Source organism: Haplochromis burtoni, unplaced genomic scaffold (assembly GCF_018398535.1).
Source record: "Haplochromis burtoni strain Fernald_Lab_line unplaced genomic scaffold, NCSU_Asbu1 Contig_67, whole genome shotgun sequence".
Lineage (NCBI taxonomy): Eukaryota > Metazoa > Chordata > Actinopteri > Cichliformes > Cichlidae > Haplochromis > Haplochromis burtoni.
This window is the reverse complement of record NW_024582428.1, coordinates 298,946-318,982: the sequence shown is the minus strand read 5'-3', so window position 1 is coordinate 318,982 and position 20,037 is coordinate 298,946. Positions and strand designations below refer to the sequence as shown.

The 20,037-nt window shown below is 41.4% G+C and overlaps 1 protein-coding gene across 1 annotated transcript in view; it reads right to left on the bottom strand.

The window, feature by feature from the left end:
- Positions 1-18,897, bottom strand: part of LOC102304403 (sodium/potassium-transporting ATPase subunit alpha-1) — a 28,091-nt gene extending 9,194 nt beyond the window's left edge. The window contains exons 1-7 of the mRNA XM_042221439.1: positions 18,676-18,897; positions 3,392-3,505; positions 3,160-3,219; positions 1,317-1,418; positions 1,092-1,193; positions 792-905; positions 400-534 (exon numbers count right to left, since the gene is read on the bottom strand). Coding sequence (XP_042077373.1) covers positions 400-534; positions 792-905; positions 1,092-1,193; positions 1,317-1,418; positions 3,160-3,219; positions 3,392-3,505; positions 18,676-18,687 — 639 coding nt within the window. The 5' untranslated portion in view covers positions 18,688-18,897. The remainder of the gene's footprint in view (positions 1-399; positions 535-791; positions 906-1,091; positions 1,194-1,316; positions 1,419-3,159; positions 3,220-3,391; positions 3,506-18,675) is intronic.
- Between the last annotated feature and the right edge of the window lie 1,140 nt (positions 18,898-20,037).

The following is a 20,037-nucleotide window of genomic DNA, read 5'->3' as shown; positions in this document are numbered from 1 at the left end:
TTGCTTTTTTGTTTTCCATACCAAAATAAGTGCCTGTTAATTAATGAGGCACGAGTCAAGTAACTAAAATAGTGACTTCAAAGGAAGAGTCAGAGAGGGTAATTTGGTTCTTCATGCTCTACTTCACAATCGCATGGCAATCTGATAATGAAGTGTTAAAAATACAAACAGAGTGCATGACATTGTTTGAAATCCACAATAAAAACAGAATTAATTGGTCACAGCGAGCCTGGATTTTATGAAAGGAAGCACTATTTTTAGAGAGACATTTCAGGAGCTTCGAATCACTAACAACCACTGAACTGAAGGATTAAAAGGTTTCCCCTGGATGATACTGATGAGAAATTGTTTGTTAAAAATGAAATCGAGGCAGATATAAATAACTTATGGAGCGCCCACCTTGCAGCCGTGGGCGGAGATGATTCTCAGGTCGGCAGGGATCCTGTCACCACCTTTCACCTCCACTAAATCACCAACCACCACATCCTCAGCGTTGATGCTCTTCTTCTCACCGTCACGAACAACCAGGGCTTGCTATGAGAGAAGAGAAATGAGAGAAACAGATGCTGATGTGAGACAAATGTGAACGTCTGAGTCCGTTTCAGCTGATTTCAGAAAGCTCTGTGTGATTTAACAGGCATGAGACTGAGACGTCTCTCTCTCTGCTGCTCAAAAATAATAAACACAATAATAATCACTGTGACAACACTGCTTTCAGTGTAATGTAATCCGTCAGCAGGGGTCTCATTAGGATAGCAAGAAAAAAAAAAAGGCTCAAATGTAATAGGCACCTGTGGGACCAGGTTCTTGAAGGAGTCCATGATCTTGGAGCTCTTGGCTTCTTGGTAGTAGGAGAAGCAACCAGTGATGATGACGACAGCAGAAAGCACAACACCCAGGTATAACTGAATGGCAAAAACAGCGAGTTCAGACTTTTCCCCCAGCAGTTCCTTTCTTATCCAACTTAGCTTCCTTTATTCTGTTAAGCTTCTGAAGGTAAATCCTATTAGGAATAAGTGTCTAGCATTGCCTGCTTTATGATGTTAAACTGGCTGAAATCATTTTCCACACAGTTAAGGACTGTAGCTTACATTATCATTCGCAGGTTCCTCCTCCATTGCAGCCTGGATACTATAGGCCAGGAAACAGAGGATGGCACCAGTCCACAGAAGCATGGAGAAACCACCAAACATCTGAAGGAAAAACGAGAACAGGACTTGCCTTTTAACTCACGAACTTTATGAAACTTGTGTCACAATTTAACGTCGACGCCGAACCCCCTGACAATCTCCAAACAAGGAAGATTTTGAAGTTACCTGTTTGCAGAATTTGACCCACTCTGGGGTGGTTGGAGGAGGAGTGAGGGCGTTGGGTCCATCACGGGCCAGGATCTCAGCAGCCTTCTCACTGGTCAACCCCTGACATGAGAAAATACCGAAATAGAATGTTATAAAAATGCGCCAAGCTGACACGCAAGAGAGCTTGGACAACGATGTCTGCCTTTAAATGTCTTCATCACCATTTCCCAACCAGGGACAAATACACACACTGCCAGATATTTAAGCCCAGGGGGGACGGTAGGTGCTACTAGTTGCCTGGAAACACATCATCAACAGGAAAAAAAAAAAACCTACACCAAAAACAACAACAACAGTGCCATCGACTTCATCAGCAGGTAGGAGGAAGATTAAGAAGTGAAGATGAGAGGAGAGAAAGATGAGGCAAATGGGATCTCATGAAATCAGGGCAGAGGGGCGTCTGTGGCTAATAAATTATCCACAGCTGCTTTAGACGCATGCATGCACACGCATGCATGCACACGCATGCATAGCTCGGAGACCCCAGTTAGAGGCACTGATTAACTACTCTCCTTGATCCCTCCTGTATGACCAGGAGCACATTTGCATGAGGAGAAGGGGGCCGTTTGGAGGGTGCGACTGAGATGGCAGTGGCTGGAGACTGGGGGAGTGTCTTTAAGACAGGAGTGTGCATTACAGTTCATGCATTAAAGCCAGTGTATGAATTATACAATACAGTCGTCATGCCACTGGGCTAATACCAAGAAAGTTAAGTGCATTTCCTTTTACACAGTGGCATGTGAGGTTCTGCACTGCAGCGTCTGTCACAATAAAAACAAGAGCTTTTCAACTTACAGTTATGACAAGGTGGGAACATACCTGAACTCCGCTTCCTCCAAATGATCGACAGCAAAGATTTTAAAACTTGATTCAACTCTCTTTGTCACAGTTCAATTTCCATTGCTACTCCTCTTTGTCCCACTGTTTCTCAATTAAAGGTTTAGCTTAATGCAGTCGACTTAAAAGTGAGGTCTAGGAAGCAGAGGGCTGCAAAATATTTTCTCTAAAAATCATAATATTCTGTTCTAAAGAGTCCTCTTTATAGATGGGGGTCATTTATACCAGTAAAATTAGCATATTGCGACCATCACTCCCTCCCACGTTATTTTTGGACCTGCATAATCTCTGATATGCCTCATCAATCTGTCATGAACAGCAAACCATCCCTGCTACTGCATAGCTTGGCTAATCCAGCTAGCCAGCTGGCGAGCACAGGCAAATATTTTAGCCAGTCCACAGCATCAAGTGACACAGCTAAAAACTGGTATTAGGATTATGACTGGGCGGAGGGCTCTCTCCCCTGGAAGTGTTCCCTGGGCCCCCAGAAGTCTCTTGAACCCTCCTGGCTGAAACACACGAACAGAGCCTGAAGATGAAGTAGCAGCCTCGACAACCCTTCGTCACGCGAGCACAGATCGCTCCCCTTTTTAAACAAAGTCTCGTGTTTAATTCATCCGAGCACCATTAATCATTCATGTGCCGAATGTCAGCTGTCAGACCGAAGAGGGAAAACAAAAAAAACAAACAAAAAAAACAAAAAAAAAAAAAGGGGGGGGGGGGGTCAACAAACAGCAGCCAGTTTGCAGCTGGTATTGCAGCTTTTTTTTTTTTTTTTTAATCTAATCTCCGTGATAGATGGAGACACTTTGATGGAAATAGTCTCCCCCCCCCCAAAAAAAAAAAATTACATTACGATGCCAGAGTCTGGAGACGAGGACAGCGGCTGCCAAAAGTTAGACTGTTTAAGGTTTTTAAAGCAGACAGAGAGCCAGAGGGCAGCACATTTTCAGCTTTCACTCACATTGGTGAGGTCCGTTCCATATTTGCGGTTGAGCTCGTCCAGGGTTAGCTTGTGATCATCCTGCAGGGACACAGAAACAAACATGAAGGAAGTAGCGGTAGAAGATGAACACAATGGAGAGGACAGAGTGTTCAAATGAAAGGTGGGGGACTGGACAATCACAGGAAAAGGTCCTGAGGTGAACAAACGTAGCAAAAAACAAACAAACAAAAGTGACCACTGACACACTCACCATGTCCACTTCCTTCTTTAATTCATCCATATCCTTTTCTTTCTTCTTACCCTTGCCCTTCTTCTTGCCGCCCTGCTCCGAGGTCGCAGCGAGCTCATACTGCTCTCGTCCTTCCTGGAAACACAAGGCAGATGGGGGTTAAAAAAAACAAACAAACCCAACAACAACAGAAAATGAGATACTGTTTAGTTACAGAAATAACTTTAGATTATCTCAAGAAGCTTTGTGAATGATACCAATAATGCATAAATTGGCAGTCAAAAGGTACAAAGTATAATGTTAGTAATGAGACACCACTGAAACGGTTATTGTTCTCTCGAGTCACAGGAGTTATATAGTACTTTTCTACTGCAAGCTAATTGAGTGCTTTCTTACTACAAGTAGAGCTGGGCGATATGAGATTTTTTCATATCACGATGTGTTTCATTTTTCTTGTTTTTTTTTTTTTTTTTGTGTTTTTTTTAGTTTCATTTCAGGCGATAACGATATCTATCACGATATAAGCCAAATAACTATATTTGTAAGATTTAAATGTGCCGTTGCTCACAAGTAAAATGTGAAATAATCAGCAGCTTGTTTTTATTTAAATATTTATTTCCCATAATAAGTTCAACAGGGTAGATGTACTTAAGGAACATGAGACTTTTTCAGATAAATAAAGGCAAATATTGCAAACTACACAAAAGGCAGCCGCTAAAGCGTTTAAGTTTCAAAATAGAACAAACAAACAGACTAAATTGTCAATTCCACTTAGAAACAAAATATTAATTCTAAAAATAAATCTTAGTTTGTTTTACAGAAGAACAGACAAAACTGACTAACTTTTGTCAATATCAAATAAACTGAGAACTAAAAGGAAATTCTCAATCTCTCCTTGTTGTATAGCTGTAGCTTTTCAAACAGTTTTAACAGTTACTTTAGTCTGACAAAAGCCGAATGACGAATTAGCGCTTCCAGTCAGAGACTGAGGCTACGTCCACACGTACACGGGTATTTTTGAAAACGAGATTTTCCGTTTTCGTTTTAAAAAATAATCCCGTCCACACATAAAGGCAGAAATGAAGGAAAACGCTGCTATGAACATGCCAAAGCAGCAGGTGGCGTAGATTCCTAACCGTGCAGAAATGTTGGCCAATCAGAAGTCTAGAAGCCTCGGTGGGAAAAAGTAAACAAAGCTGGGGCATAGAAGCAGAACCGAGTCGTATGTGTGGAGGGACAGTAACTGTGTGTATATGTAAGCATTTAAACACTGCAGAGAGTAGAATTAACAGTAATATGTAGAAATTCATTTCACCGAAACAATAACGTGGCGCACAGTGTGACGCATGCACCAGTTTATTGTATTTCCAGACTTGCTTTCGGCACAATTTACAGTGCACGCTACTCTGTTTTTTGTCAGACTTGAAATAGCCGAAATACCTTCACACTACGGAACTTCTATGGCTCTTCCGTTCGACAATCTCTCCGGCATTGGAACCATCATCTGTTTTCTCTTCGGTCACGCTCGGTTGATTTTTCTAGTCGGCACACTCATTTCCTCCATTACCCGCTGGCTGCTTCCCAAACAAACACACGTGCGGCTTGGCACTTGTGCTGTACGTAACAAGTCACGCGACGTGACGCTGCGGCTGTGATTGGTTCGGCTCTGCGCTACTTAGTTTGGATTGGCTGACCTTTTTTTATTTTTTTTTTTTTTTTTATTTTAAGAGGACAAGAGCGGCGAGGTCTATCGCGATAGCTTAATTTCTCTATCGAGTAAAAGTTATATCGCGATACATATCGTTATCGTTCTATCGCCCAGCTCTAACTACAAGTCATATTCACCCAGTCTCACACACACATTCATACAAGTGTTTTTCTCTATACCTAAATGCTTTCAATCTAACAGTCACACTGAGATGGATGCATTGGGGTTTCAGTATCTGGCCCAAGAATACTTTGACATCCACACTGGAAGAGCAAGGGATCTAAAACTTCCCAAAGCAATTTACATTTTTCCAGTATTTTTTTTTTCCTCTTTTTACACATTACATTACATAATTTTTTTCTATGCGAGTGCATCTGCCTTTTTGCTGCTCATACCGAGGCTGCTAGTTTGCGGCCAGCTCAGAATTCTGGATAGACAGAGGTGGTTTTCCTATGTTAGCTTCTTTAAAATGTGCATGTTCAGCTGGGTGAGGGTGATTAAAGTGCCACCCTGCACAACCACGCACATTTAAGAAGTCACTTTGCTAACAATGTATGCAAACTGCTGCTTTGCTAAATGACCTATGTATGAAAGATTCTTTCTTTATTGGTTTCCTAATGAGATCTGATATTAAATCAAGACATTAAACCAATCGTTCAGTCCCAGAGTATAAACACAAAGGACATTTAAAAAAACCAAAAACAAAAAAAACAAACAGATTTCCAAGTGTCCAAAAATCTTACTGTCATGACCTTGATATAGTCGTTTTTTGATGTGCCACCACTGGATAACATACCAGCACAGATAAAAAGAAACCAATACATGTGAGGCAGTTAATTCTGAGGCACTGGACAATTCAGAATTCATTCTGGGTTTATATCCACATGCCTATAATACAACTTCTACCATGTAGTTATAAAGCCATATAAGATCAAATCTTCGAGCCTAACAGTGAGTAGGTTCCCTCCTGTGATGCCAAACCAGCTTTGATCCTTTGGGGAAAGGACATAAAACCTCTGGGAGTATCCTGTGGTTTCTAACACTGAGACTTTGACCCCGGATTCTTTGGGTCATCTGGGTCATGTGGGCTTGCGGTATGGGGCGCATTCTAGAGAGGCCAGAGGAATGCTTGGGTCACTCTATTTGGTAAATGTAGTCCTTTAATAGCAGTTTTTGCTGCATGGCATTGTGCATTTCCCTGCTGGGGGAAGACTGTTGCCACTGGTAACTGCCATGGCCCTTACAGTGGGGTGCCTTTTCTGCATTGGTATTTGCGTGGATGGTTTGATCAAAGTGACATCCACATGACATTCAGAACCCAAGTTTTGTTTGTTAGCACAACAAAGCAACAACATGATGGATGTTATTCATTTCACCTGGCAGTGGTTTAAATGTTGGGCCAGTGAATATTAATCACTGCATGACACTTTAAGTGGGGGTGCGTGCCACTGATTTAAATGAACTGCAACCACTTGATGGCACATGCATGCTAAATAATAAAATGTTACAACTTGAAGGTGAAACCTCATGTTCCAAACCTTTTCTGTGCAGAAACAGACAGAATCATGCATAAGTAACACGATGACTACTGCCGAGGTGCATCTGATGTCTCATGACTCAAAATGCCAGAAGACATTTTGCCATACTGCGTCTCTTTAAGCCTCCATGTGGGTCAGTGCACTTAAAACCGGATACAAAAATAACAAACATGGCCTTGTCTAAACCTCAGAAAACCTTGACCTAAATTGGTGAGACAAACTGCCACAAACTTCAGCCAACAGTCCAAGAAAGAATAGTCACCTCTTAACTTGTCACATACATGTGGACACCATCTGTCACTGCAAACAGCTCTGTTTTTCTTTTTTTTTTTTTTTCCAGTAAACTTCTAAAAGCCTCTTCTTTTAAAAAAAACAAAAAACAATAATCCATCTGTAAAATTGTGTTTCAGCAACTGACAATTTTGAAAATTTAAGTCAATTAAGCTTTCAAAGGATCAGTCGAGCTCTAGAGGCACATCTTTATCTTCCAGCATCAATAGTCTCACTTCGGAGAGGAGCAAGCGTTTTTGCGCTTGCTGGTCAGTTGCGAGATAAGACTTTCTCTGTGGTGAGCCAGATTACGGTGCTGGGTGAAACCAGTTTCACTTGTTGAAAACACCCACGTTTGCAGTAAAAGGTGTCACTGTTGCATGCAAACGCATGCACACACAAAGCACTTTATTCACTCGCCAGTTTTCTAAATGCAACGTGAACAGTCATGCACCCCAGCCAAACACCAGAATGGAACAATAAACCACACTAGTCATTTACTGGTAGTCACACTTATATATATCACCCTATTTTGTTGATTTGAAACTCCAACTGGGACACAAATTCTCTTGCTGTAGGCAAGTAAACAGAATATCTCCAAATTTGGATCTTGCAGTGTCCACATAGAATTACTCATAGTAGTGAAAGCAGGTTTAAAAATTATCAAATATGGAAACGCTTCTGATTTTACATTTCACGACAGAGCAAGACTGCGCAAAGACCGTCTTCTAAATGGCCAAGCTAGAGAGACGGTGAGACAGAGTGGGGAAGTGGAAGAAAGGAAGTCACAGGAAACAGCTAGGGGTAGAAGTAGCGTTATTTTTAAAGCTCAAAAACGCACAGCTCTGAAGCAGCACTTATGAACTCCTTTCTTCAACAGTGAGAAACATCACAAGGCAATTCCATGTGCTGCTGAACACCTTCATCCTGTCCAGGGTTTTAAATGAGGTGAATAATGAGCCTACAGTTTTTATTGACACCATAACCAGATGGCCAACATAACCACTCCTTATATATGAGGACATGAACATTCTGCTTTCAGACTGCCAAACTCACAGTGGTTTTTATGGTACTCCTAAAAGACTAAAGTTATAGCCTCTATAGAAAGACTTGGTGATATGATGAAACAATCTGGCAATAATAGGAAATTATACAATTTTACTTTCATTCAGATTTGCAGGGTTTCTGAATCAATGCAACTGATGTGCTTTTTAAAGCTTTTTACCACCGATCAGTTATTATTTAGTCACATTTACAATGTTGAACTCTCAAAGGAAGATAACTGAAATTTTCAAATTGTTATTTTATTCCAACTGTCCAATTTAACAGATCAGCCAAAAGCTGATATCCACTTAAGCCCAAAATGAAGTATTTAAACAATTATTTTGTACATGGCCACTTGACTAAGTGCAGACATTAAAATTCCTTTTCTTCTTCGAGGGCCACCATAAGACTGAACGCTTCAGCTGCCTTTAGCCTTAATGTGGCACATTAGCAGGCTACATAAAGACTGACTGTGATTAGGAATACTGATAACCATCGCCATTTAAAAAAAAAATAAATAAATAAATAAAACTGTCGATACTGATATTTAGAGATTTGAAAAATCCCACATATCAGCTGTTTTCCCTTCTGAAAGAAACAGTTTTGTAAAATGAAGGCATTTATGAATCCTCACTAGTTTAAAAATTATTGTTTCATTGCAGACTGATCTCAGTCAACCAACCAACTCTGATCAAGTCAGCTGGTTGTTATTTGTTCCAATTCAAACACAGGGGAGTTCCACCTGGTAGTCAGCCTATGCAACAGCAACACTTACACCATGTTCAAGTGTCTTTTTCCCATTACTTAATTCATTTATTGGTTGTTATCAATGACACTACCAATATACCGGCAAATACCCAATAGTTCAGGGCTTAGGGCTGAACGATATATCGCATTTGCGATAATATCGCGACATGATCAAGTGCAATTTTCTAACCGCAAAGGCTGCGATTATACTCTGGACATGTCCAAATTCATGGGCTGCATCCTCCTGAGGCCGCATTTGTAGACCGATTACGTCACAGCGACGCGCCGAAGGCTGTCCAAATTACTACCATATCCCAGAATTCATAGCAGCGCCCTGGCAAGCCAAACCTCAAGTTTCCAAAGCAATGCGCTATGCGTGAAACTAAGATTTTAAAATTATCGTCATATAATCTTTCATTGGGTCACACAAATATGAAATTTTATAACATACTTTTCGCAGATAGCGATAGGAAAGTATCTTTTGTGTTATAAAAATCATAATACCTCTGACTATGGGTTGATAGAAAGATATTATCCCATATTTGCAAAAGTGCTTCGACGTTTTCAGAGGCGTCTGCTACCCACCAGCTCGACAGCTAGCCGGGAGCTCGAGGGTTACTGATGCGGCCGAGAACGGCACAACTCCCGGCACATCATTTTCAGATCACCGCGGAGTTTCACTGCTCGGGTTAAACGTAATATATAAGTCACTTAGACAACCTAAAAATGTTATTGTTGGGCTTTTTTCAGTGTTTTGTTTGTTCGTGAGTAAATCGGTTTGGCTGAGATTAAAGTTATTAGATTAGATAAAATAAAACTTTATTAATCCCCCGGGTGGGTTCCTCCTTGGTTTTTACACAGCTGACTAAACGTCAAACAGAAAACTGATTAAACAGAAGTATGAGACAGTCGAGAATTTACCAGTGTCTGTTATATTTTAGATAGCAAGAAGCAGACGGCCGAGTTTATTAAACTCCACCGAGACAGCGGTGACGCTAATCAGAACTAGACCGTCCAATTTCACGCCTTTAAATTTTAAAGGCGTGTTTGTGTGTGTGTTTATACAATTGCTATTATGTTTGCACTTTATGTGTAATGTTACTGACTGCAGAGATCAGTAAGATGTGTGTATTTTTTATTTATTAGTTTTATTTATTTAATATTATTTTTTAATTGAATGACTGTCTAGTAGTTCACAGATGTCGAAAAACTGAGTGTGGTAAAGCCACTGATTTTTTTTATGTATATTTCTGCAATCTGCACATTGTACTGACTTTCATTTTAATGTTTACACCAGGGTTCCTTGTCAGCACTTTATGCTCAGATGTTTGTAAGCTAAAAATAAACTATTGTGTATGTTCAAATATACTGTTGTGATTGAAGAAGTTAAATAAAAATGTCAGTCATCAATTCATGCATCACCTCATGTCATCATAACAGAGGTCTGTCTTCCAGGAAAGAACAGTTTAAAATTAATGTAATATAGTATTGGCCATACTATATGATGTATTGCTTGTCTTTGTTTAATAATACAGAAGACAAAGACCTTAAAAAATAATCGCATATCGCATCGCAATCGCAATATTGGGGCAAAAAAATCGCAATTAGATTATTTTCCATAATCGTTCAGCCCTAGTTCAGCTCATATATCACAGATATATGAAGCAGGCTGTAATTGTCTCATAGTAACGGGATGTAGGTTTTTATATATTTCAAGTAAGATAATGTTGATATAACCTGGACAATTGGATAACTCTATTGCCCAAATGGGCCACTAGCTGTGTGTTTTAACAGGTTAAACACATGTTTGATTCTCAGGGTTTGTGCTACGAGGGAGAGAAAGCTAAGCTAGTGTGTGCTTCAGGTATGTAACAGAAGACAGCAACTCTAGAAGCAGACATCGATCAGTGGTTAAGTCCCATCAATAATTCAGCGCTGTACATGGTACAGCACTTTAAAGGTGTTAGCATGTTAGCAGAGAAGGAGGCTGTCCAACACCAAGTGACTACCAATTTGCGTCGCTCGTTAGGTGGTGATATTTTGGACCCAGAATGACTATAAATGAACATCCTAACCACAGTCCCAGTCATGGAAACATGCTAACTAATATTGTTTTTCTACCACATTAGCCCTTAAAGTTTCCCAGAGAGCCACCAGAGCACTGTGTGATCCCAAGCACATGTTGTTATTGTTGCTTGAGCCCCCTGGCCAGCTAAGCTGGGAAAACATCGAGCCTGGTTCTTGCTCTTAGCCTCTGGAGCCTCAGGGGGCCCTCAGGGGGCCCTCAGGGGCCATCTGGCTTTAGTGAGAACACTCATGAAGAGAGGACCAGAGCCCAAAGTTGGACACACATTTGTTTCCAACAGAGATGACACCAATTTGAAGAGTCTGTAAAGTCCATGTCCTCCATGTATAAAAGTTCACATCCTGAACAATGTTTTATTGATAAAAATTCATGGAATTTTGGATATGAAGAATGCCAGGCTTGTGTATACCACCCGTTCTAATCAATCAATGAAAAATCATGCATTTGTCTTTGATAGCTTGTGATTATGATTTGATCATTTATCATCCAGGACTGCATGCACTCCTCAGCTGAATGGCCTCAGGAACATATCACCTGACTGACGCACGTCAAATATATCATTAGACTTTGTGCAAACATTAATCGTCCTCAGAAAAAGAAGTTGAACTGCAACCATTTTAATTTTGACTGTCCAACTTAAATAATAATTAATAATTAAATATCTGTTAGCTTAAATAATTACAGTTTTTGGTTCTTTAATTACTATATAATAGTAGTTACATTAATTATCCTATTTAGGGTCAGACTGATACAGGATTTTTAAGACGAATACTCATGTTCAGTGATTGAAAAAAATCATATTAGCCGATATTTTCAGGCACACAAACCAGTTTCTTCATACATTTGTTATGTGTAGCTACTAATTTGGTTTTAGGATAATGACAATTTTATATGTCTATTTGTATTGTTGGTTTTTGTGTTTGTCTGTAGACACTGATACTAATATAGCGGCAAATACCCAGTATTAGTCAACTGTAATGGTTGGGCTCTAGTCCTAATAGGAAAGATAAAAGTTTATAATAGAAGTATCCAGAAATGAAATGAATAAGTCATTAGTATTTTATGTCACAGCAACAGTGTATTTATGAATATGAATGATACATAAAAGAGGCCACAACAATGCAGAGAAACCCCAACTTGGACTAGTGATCTGTGAGTTTTTAAAACACCTGCTATTTCAAGTCTCTCACTTCAGGTAAAAGATCAGAGTCTGAGAAGATGCCAGAATAGAAACACTAACCTGCTACAGAGCACAAAGTCCCTGACGGTAGACTCAAAAAAGAAAGCACCTGACAAGCAACAGTCAAGCCGGAGCTGCTGCACCGCTCCCCTAAGTCTGCTCTTGACATTTCTTTTAAAAGACAGAGTAGATTGATAAGTAAATTTCCCTGTGTCTCTCAGTTGATTTGTCATTATGCGCCTCAGCCAAAACACTTTTCCCTCCCAGCCTTGAACTGGAACCTAAGTTTATTCTTAATCAAGTGACACTCAGATTATTTGTAATCACACAGCATTTCATTCAACTCATTGCTACTGACAGCATTTAGCCTCTAACTCTAAAGGCATTTGCCTTGACTATAACGACAAAACCGTGTTAATGATCCCTCTGTAGCTCACTGCCAACACGTGGCCTTAAAGTCAGCCACAGTTGTGTGCCATTTCTTTGTTCGGTCTTTGATGCATTACTGTCGACGCACCTGCCTCTGTGTGGGGAAAGCCCCATTTCATCGGTTGCATCAGTTTTAAACCCAGTGAACTTGCTCTGGTCCTGCCAGATAAGGGTGACACATAACTAAATCCCATCCGGGATTTTACCCACCCTCCCCCAGTCTTACTTGCACTGTACAGAAATGACTGCATCCCCCGTGACGGCGCTGCACCTGTCACTTTACCAACTGCTACTGAGACATCATAAATTAACACGCAGAGGTGCTGCACCTACACTTACTCCACAGTCACATGTTGACAGCTCATCTTAATGGTGTCAGAAGAGGCAACAGAGAGTCAGGTGACTCTGAAGCTTTCGCGGTCTTTTTTCGCTCGCAAGACGACAAATCAAAGCACAGAGTCAGAGATATCAACTAGATTAAGGATATCACACAAGACATCGCTGTCTGCATATTTCCTGATGCTTATTTAGCTCGAAGCACAGCTGCAAACAAATACTACTACTTTGAGGATTCTGGGGTCCAGTGCACTTAGACTGAGAGGCTTCTCATAACCTTGAAGAGCAGCATTCAAGGTCAGTGAACTCCTTACAGCAGCAAGGTGGTTAAGATTAGAAAGAAAATGCAAGGATGAAAGTGGGGAAGGAGGTGGTATGAAGACAATACACTGACAGATGATGAGCAAGGGGAAAAAAATGAGAGGGAAGGATCTGCTCTACAAAAGCAAACGTCATAATAAACTGGTATGAATTCTCCCTGAACAATGGCCTTTTGTACTACCCTCACAAAATCTGCATCAAACACACAAACAACAGCCTCACAGAATCGTTTCATGTGCTTGGTAAGACCACAGGCACGTGGGCCATGTTATCTGTTATGATGCTGACCAGTGCTCATTGTTTTTTTTCCTTGCGCCTTTTTTTGGAGATTTTTGGGAATTTCAAAACAGGCTGGAACCACGCTCTCTTTTGTTTGTCTGCAAAAAGGCTACACAGTCCAGGAACTGTCAGAAAGATTTCGCAACATTACAGACCGATATCAGTGACATTGAGTTCAGCTCAGCTTTTATTAGCGATTGAATCCCGTGAGAACTAACCGGTAAGAAGAAGGCTTGAGATAGAAAACGAAGCATGACAAAGTTGGGGAAAACAGTGAAGGTTTGCATCTCCGAGCAGAAGCAACTTCAAAAGCTGACCCCACTCCCAGCCTCCCGGCCTTTGCTCCTCGCATGGGAGAACAACATCCTAGAGGCTCAAGTGGACATCAGAAGAAAGCGGTCGAGCAGCCACATATTTTAAAGTGTTCGAAAACGTTTTACAGGCAGAATTCCTGTGAGCGAGTCCACCCTGGTGCCAGGGTCTCTTACCAGATACAAAAGCTGCTCATTCAACTGTGCCCCCACAAACACACACAGACTGTCCTGGGACTTTGCCCGGTTGCCACCAGCGACTGTTGCCACACCTCTGGAGATATGTGAATGGACAAAGTCACGTGTCACAGCCCCTCCTCCTCCCCCTTTCTTCCCATGCCCCCTCCTCCTCCTCCTCCTCCTTTATTCTTTCATTTCCTCCAACTACCCCTTTTTCTGTTTAAACACTGAAAAGAAAGTGTGTTAATTTAAATGTGGGGGAGGGGGGGGGGGGGGGGGTTTTAAAATCCCCCCCCGCCCCTTGTCTCTCACGCTTTTTTTTTTTCCCCCCAAAAAAAAAAAAAAAAAAAAAAGAACAAAAGTGAGTGAATGAATGAATGTCTGGCAGTGTTTCCTCAAGAATTCAAACTGCAATCTTATGTCATAATCGCACGAGCCAACAGCTCAGTGATTCAGCCTGCAGATCCTGGATCTGAATTTTAACATGGCGTGGAAAATTCCCATATTTCCTCATGCAGGAAAGGAGCACAAAAGACAGCCACCCGTGTGTTCTCTGCAGGTTTTTGGTTTTTATGTCCATGTTCCACATTTACTCAGCTACAGGCTTGCAGGGAAAGTTCAAAGAGCTGCCACGGAAAACAAATCACACGGCTCAAGCTTCTTAGCAAAACAGAGGGGAAGGCTCAGGGAGGGATGGCATGTGGAAGAATTGGAGGGAGGGAATTAAAAATAAAAACGAGGAAAGACAGAAAGAATGGCAAAGCAGGAAAGAAAGAGAGGCGCTAAAGATGGCAAACAGATTAATGGAACGTAGGAAACAACGGGTAAAGATTGACTGAGCGTAGGAAAAAGAAGCAGAGAGAAGGGGGTACGCGGTGTTCGGAAACAGACAAGGGGTACTGTGTGACAAAAGTCCCAGTTAATTCACAGTGACTGCCAAGCGGAAAGAATGTTAAATCCCCAGTAAAGAGGGGGAGCGGGACAAGAGCGGAAGGAAAACAGGTACAAACAGAGAACAAGGGGGGAACGAACTGTAAGGAATGGATGTGAAGGTGTAGATTAAAAGTGGGCGGGGACTAGCATGCCAAGTCAGCTTATGGTGGGAAGATGAGAGAGAAAAGTCTTTGATACGAGTGATGGGAGTGCCATCCAGAAACGGCAATATTACCGTCTTTTCACTGTTCACAGCATGTACACTTCAATGTTTCAACTACACTCGCATAGTCATATTTTCCATGCAAAACTGCAAGCTCAAGATCAGAAAATCCTTAGCTGTGTCCTTAACCAGTACTTTCACAGAGCCAATCTGCCTGTCCATAGATTTCAGATGAGACAAATTCAAGGAAAAACTTAACATTGGGTGTTTCAGTAAGGTACCGCAGCTACACGTTCCTGTACACCTGCTTTGGTCATCCTTTGTATTGATTTGCCAAGTTTCTACAACTCCATTAAGGTCCTCATTTGGCATTCCTAAGGATTGTGGTGGAACTCCCCAACATGTCTGTCCTAAAATTTTCTAATAGGACTGACTGCACCCTCTTCAAATAGTTATCATTAGTGACTGTATTGCCTCCTTTCTACTAGCACCTACTCATCTACTACCTACTCACTTGACTGTACTCAGTTTTTAGGATTTCCCATTAGGTGGTAGTGCCTGGTCTACTGGGCTGGGGTCAACAGACTTCATGCCACTGATTCCCTCAAAAATGGAAATTAGGGAAATGGATGCACACAAACCAAGACCCTAGTCCAAAGACTAGGTGCAGACATTTACCATCAGCTTAGCAGCAGGTATACAGTCGCCTCCGTTTTCCATTGCTGTGTTGTATTTATTTCACATGTAAATGTTGTCACAGGATCTTTGGGCCACATTGCTATAAGGACCCCACCCACAGTGAGTGGTAATTGAAAGGGAAAAGGCTTAAACTGAGCCAAGTCGAATCCAGTACAGTCGAGTTGGTGCTAGTGGAAAAGAGGCATGTGTGTCCTACAAAGAGGGCATCATTCCCTGAAGAAGCTTACTCCCATCAGAATGAAAATGACCAGCGGTCACATTGTAACAATATGACGGTTGAAAGGTCAAAACTTTGTCAAAACTCAACCCTCATAAACCCAAGTCAAATGTTACCACTTTTAGCACTAAAGAAAAGAAAACCCCAGAAGGGTGGGAGCCAAAACACTGAGGCTTTGCAATGCAGAGTCTAGAAACTGATGGGAGATGTCAAGGAGGCTATGGCAGCTATGGACATTTCAATCAGTTAGAAAGACCCTTGTCACATTTGAGTGATGCACTTTCAGCTTGCTGGAAGGCTGATATTGAATCATAAAAAATAAAAAAATATTTCTCTTCAATGTGTCATCCATCCAAGTATGATTAAGACAACTGGGTAGTTTAACTCTCTATAACTGCAGAACGCATGCTGCACGAAAACAAACAAATTCAACCTGACAATCCAATATTCATGCAACTGTGACCATTTCACCCTACCCCACCCATTTACCAGAACAGGATAATTTCGTTGGTGAAAGGAAACTGCTATAGCTAAAGCGTTTGAATTGGTTGTAAAAACGGATGATTTTGAAGACCTGAAACTTCTTAATAATTCAGCCAACTGAGGAGAAAAAGATCTTAAAGGTTGAGTTAGGTAAGACTATGAAATATTTAGTCCGCTTCGCCCCCATTACTCCCCTGAAAGCGTTGACAGCTGCCTCTGCGTTCAGATCCCCCACTCTGCAGTGCTCGCCTAGTTCAAGTGCAGAAGCTGCAGTTTGAACAGGTGAGGTAACCTCCCATCAGCTTCTGCACTGCGAATTTAAACAAAAGGAAAAACAAGTGTGTGTGTGTGTGGGGGGGGGGGCATAAATAAATATAGATAAGCTTCAGCTACCTGCTCCTCATTCCTAAAGAGCTTTTAATCCATGAATGGATCATTCAGGTTAAGAGAATGCACTGCACAGAAATGTCCGCAGCCCCTCCATCATGTCTGGAAGTTGTTCGGCAGTGGCAACTGGTGCCTCTTGGCGCCCCCCCCCCCCGATGTGCCCCCACTTCCCTCTTTTCAAGCAATCAATCCACCCTCTTGCTAGCTCACTTTGCTTTTGTCTCTTTATTGCACTGTGCTGCTGATGTGGTGAGGAAAATATTTAAAAAAAGAAGGGCGAAAGAGTAATGTCATCCTCATATTATGAGGGGAGCGAGTGGGAGGCACACTTCCCCCCCAAAAAATGATCTTCCCGTACCTGTGCTCACTCTCTGCCCCACTTCTTCTCCATTGCAACTTAACCCCCACCCCCTCGGAAGGCTCTATGGTGGCCATCATCTCTTCCAAGTCTAGCTATTTGTCCGTGCCAGCACTGAATGTATTTGAGAAAAGGAGAGAAGAGGAAAGGGAGGGGGGCAGGAAAGGAGGGGAGACACTGTGGGGGAAGTGGAGGCTCGAATGGGGGCAGGGCATGGCTTTCATCACATATGGGAAGGAGAAAAAAGAAGCGGTGGCCAAGAAGCTGAGAGAGAGTGAGGAGAAAACTCTGCGGAAACAGAAGGAGGGAAAAAATGAAAGAGGAAAAGACTGAATGAGGCGTTCTGCTTCACATCTCCCGCCAGATCTCTCTCAGCCCATCTTCCCTCTCCCCTTCATCCCACCTCTCCATCCCTTGCAGGCTGAATCTGTAATGAGTGCTTCCCCTGCGCAGAATGGCAGGGTGTGGCGACTGCTGACATTACATGCAACTGGCTTCAGTTTCATCCCCTACAATTCAAGCCGGGGAGGAAGGGGACGATATCAGCCATACCAAGAAGCAACAGAGGAACAATAACAGACTGAATCTTTCCATGTAAAAAAGCTTGACACTAATATATGATGAAAAAGACAAGGAGGCGTGGGAATTTTAAATCAATTTTAAAACATCACAAAAAGGGCTTAAACTGTCCTCTTTTCTTTTTTCTCTTAACAATGCCTGCAAGCAGCTTATAGCAATTTTAATCTATCAGTGATGGATTGCTGCCACCATGGAGCACAATTACCCTTTCATCCATTATATTCCTGTAGTTAAAGTCACAATAGTGAACCCGCATGACACAAAACTACCCAGCAAGCAGTCGAAGAAATTCTCCCTAAAAGGAGGTACGGCTGACTTCAGATAAGTTTAAGATAGCTGCTCACAGTTGCAGGCAGAGAAAAATGGGTCGGGCTGCTAACATATCCCTCCCACTGCCAGGCTGTTATTCCCAGAATAAGAACGCCTGGTGCTGAAATAAAATAAATAAATAAATACATACAAGTAGCGAGAAAGAAAAGCCACAGTTCTCCCCTAAAGGCATACATTTCTGTGCTATGTGTTGCTCACGAAGAGCTTTCCCACTCGAGTTGAAGCTTAAAGTGGCTCTAAAGTCAGTAAAGTGAGCACACCGTTACTTTCTCGAGCGGGTTTATTTCCGCAGCTGGAAAACTGGAAAACTTTTGACAGCTCAGGCGGTTCAGAACATCTCGTTACGTAACGGGACGCCACTCAAAAGCATCTCTGTGAGCGATGGAAACTTACTTCACAGCGGTCTTTATCCTTGACGGGCTCAAGTCAATGACAAAATACATAAATAACAGAAGGAGAAGAACAAGAAAAGGGGGGAGTCTCTACTCTCTGAGGGTTCGAAACACGGAAGTACCCCTCAAGAGGCATTTGAGGAGAAGGCATTTTGAAGCGTTTCGAGCGAATCGCAACACATGGTGTAGCATCAGCATCGACTTAAAGCGAACCACTTGTTTGAATGGCGAACTTTCAAATATCTCCTTTTGCCTACCGCTTATTCTCAGCGGGAGCAAATAAGAGCATTTGTGGAGTCGAACAAAGAGGTAAAATAAACATTTTTTATACTCACTCCTCGTCCCATGGTTGCCAAAATGCGGGGTTAATTCTTCCCAGTTCAAGTAAAAAAAAGAGCAACGAAACTCCACCTTAAATTTATATACAGTTAAAAAAAACAAGCTAAACAAAAAACAAAGATAAAAAAATAAAACTCCTGGATGTGCCTGTTATTATATATATATATATATATTTTTTTTTTAATTTATTTATTTTCTTTATTTTTGTAGTCAGCACGTGTCACTCCTCCGCAGCACACATCCGAGCTCGCAAGCCGTCGCGGCAGACCCTCCAATACTTATAGACGGCGTTTCTTCCATAGTGACGTCGACGCCATTTGCCATGGTAACCCCACGGATGAAGGCGGGGCATCCTCCATTATTGGGCGTTTTTTTTCTTTTTTCTTTTCTTTTTTTTCTTTTTAAGCGCCACACACAAACACACACACAATTCAACACTGATGGGCACTAATCTGCACCGCAAGTAGTCCAAAATAAAAATGATAATAATAATAATAATGATAATGACAATACTAACAATTAAAATATCATGGCAACTGTTGATTTTCTATGTTAAATGTTATGTATCTTTGCTCATTCACTGAACGAACTATTTGTTTTTGAGAAACATTGCTAGCTTACAAAGTCTATGACCCCTTCCTTATTTCCTAGTCTTCTGCATATTTGTGACACTTACATGTTTTAGAAATTTTAATAGTGGACATAATTTGTATTAGAATTACAATTTTCTGTTTTTTTTAAATGATTATCCGTTCCTGTATTAATGAAATAAAAGCTATCCAAACTATCCTGTGTGAAAAAGCAATTGCCCCTTAAAGATGCGTACCCAATGAAACTGATTTGCAGCAACGCGGCAACCAGAGAACATAGAAAGTGCATGATTTTTGGTGACATCAAGCAACTATGGAAGTTAACTTTGGATGGAAAGTGTGATGATGAGAGTGAAGAATAATATTGATTGACATATGACCAACTGATAAATACATTTGCGGGTCATCTTGGGAGCCCAAGCCTGTAATGTCATCAAGCAACCAGCTGGTGCGATGCATGATGAGAATTCACTTCCACTGTGTGCAAAGCCTAAACCTAATAACTGGTTGTGCCACTCTAGGCAGCAATAACTGCAATCAAGTGTTTGTGATAACAGCAAATGAGTCTTTCACATCACTGTGGAAGAATTTTGTCCCAGAATTTTATTTGTGGTGCTTTATTTATGTGCTCTGACGCAACATTTAAAGTTGCGTCAGAGCATCTCAATCTGATGTAAGTCCAAACTTTGACTGGGACACTGCAAAATATTCATTTTATTTTTTTTAACCAGTCTGAGGTGGACTTACTGGTGTGTTTCGCATCATCGT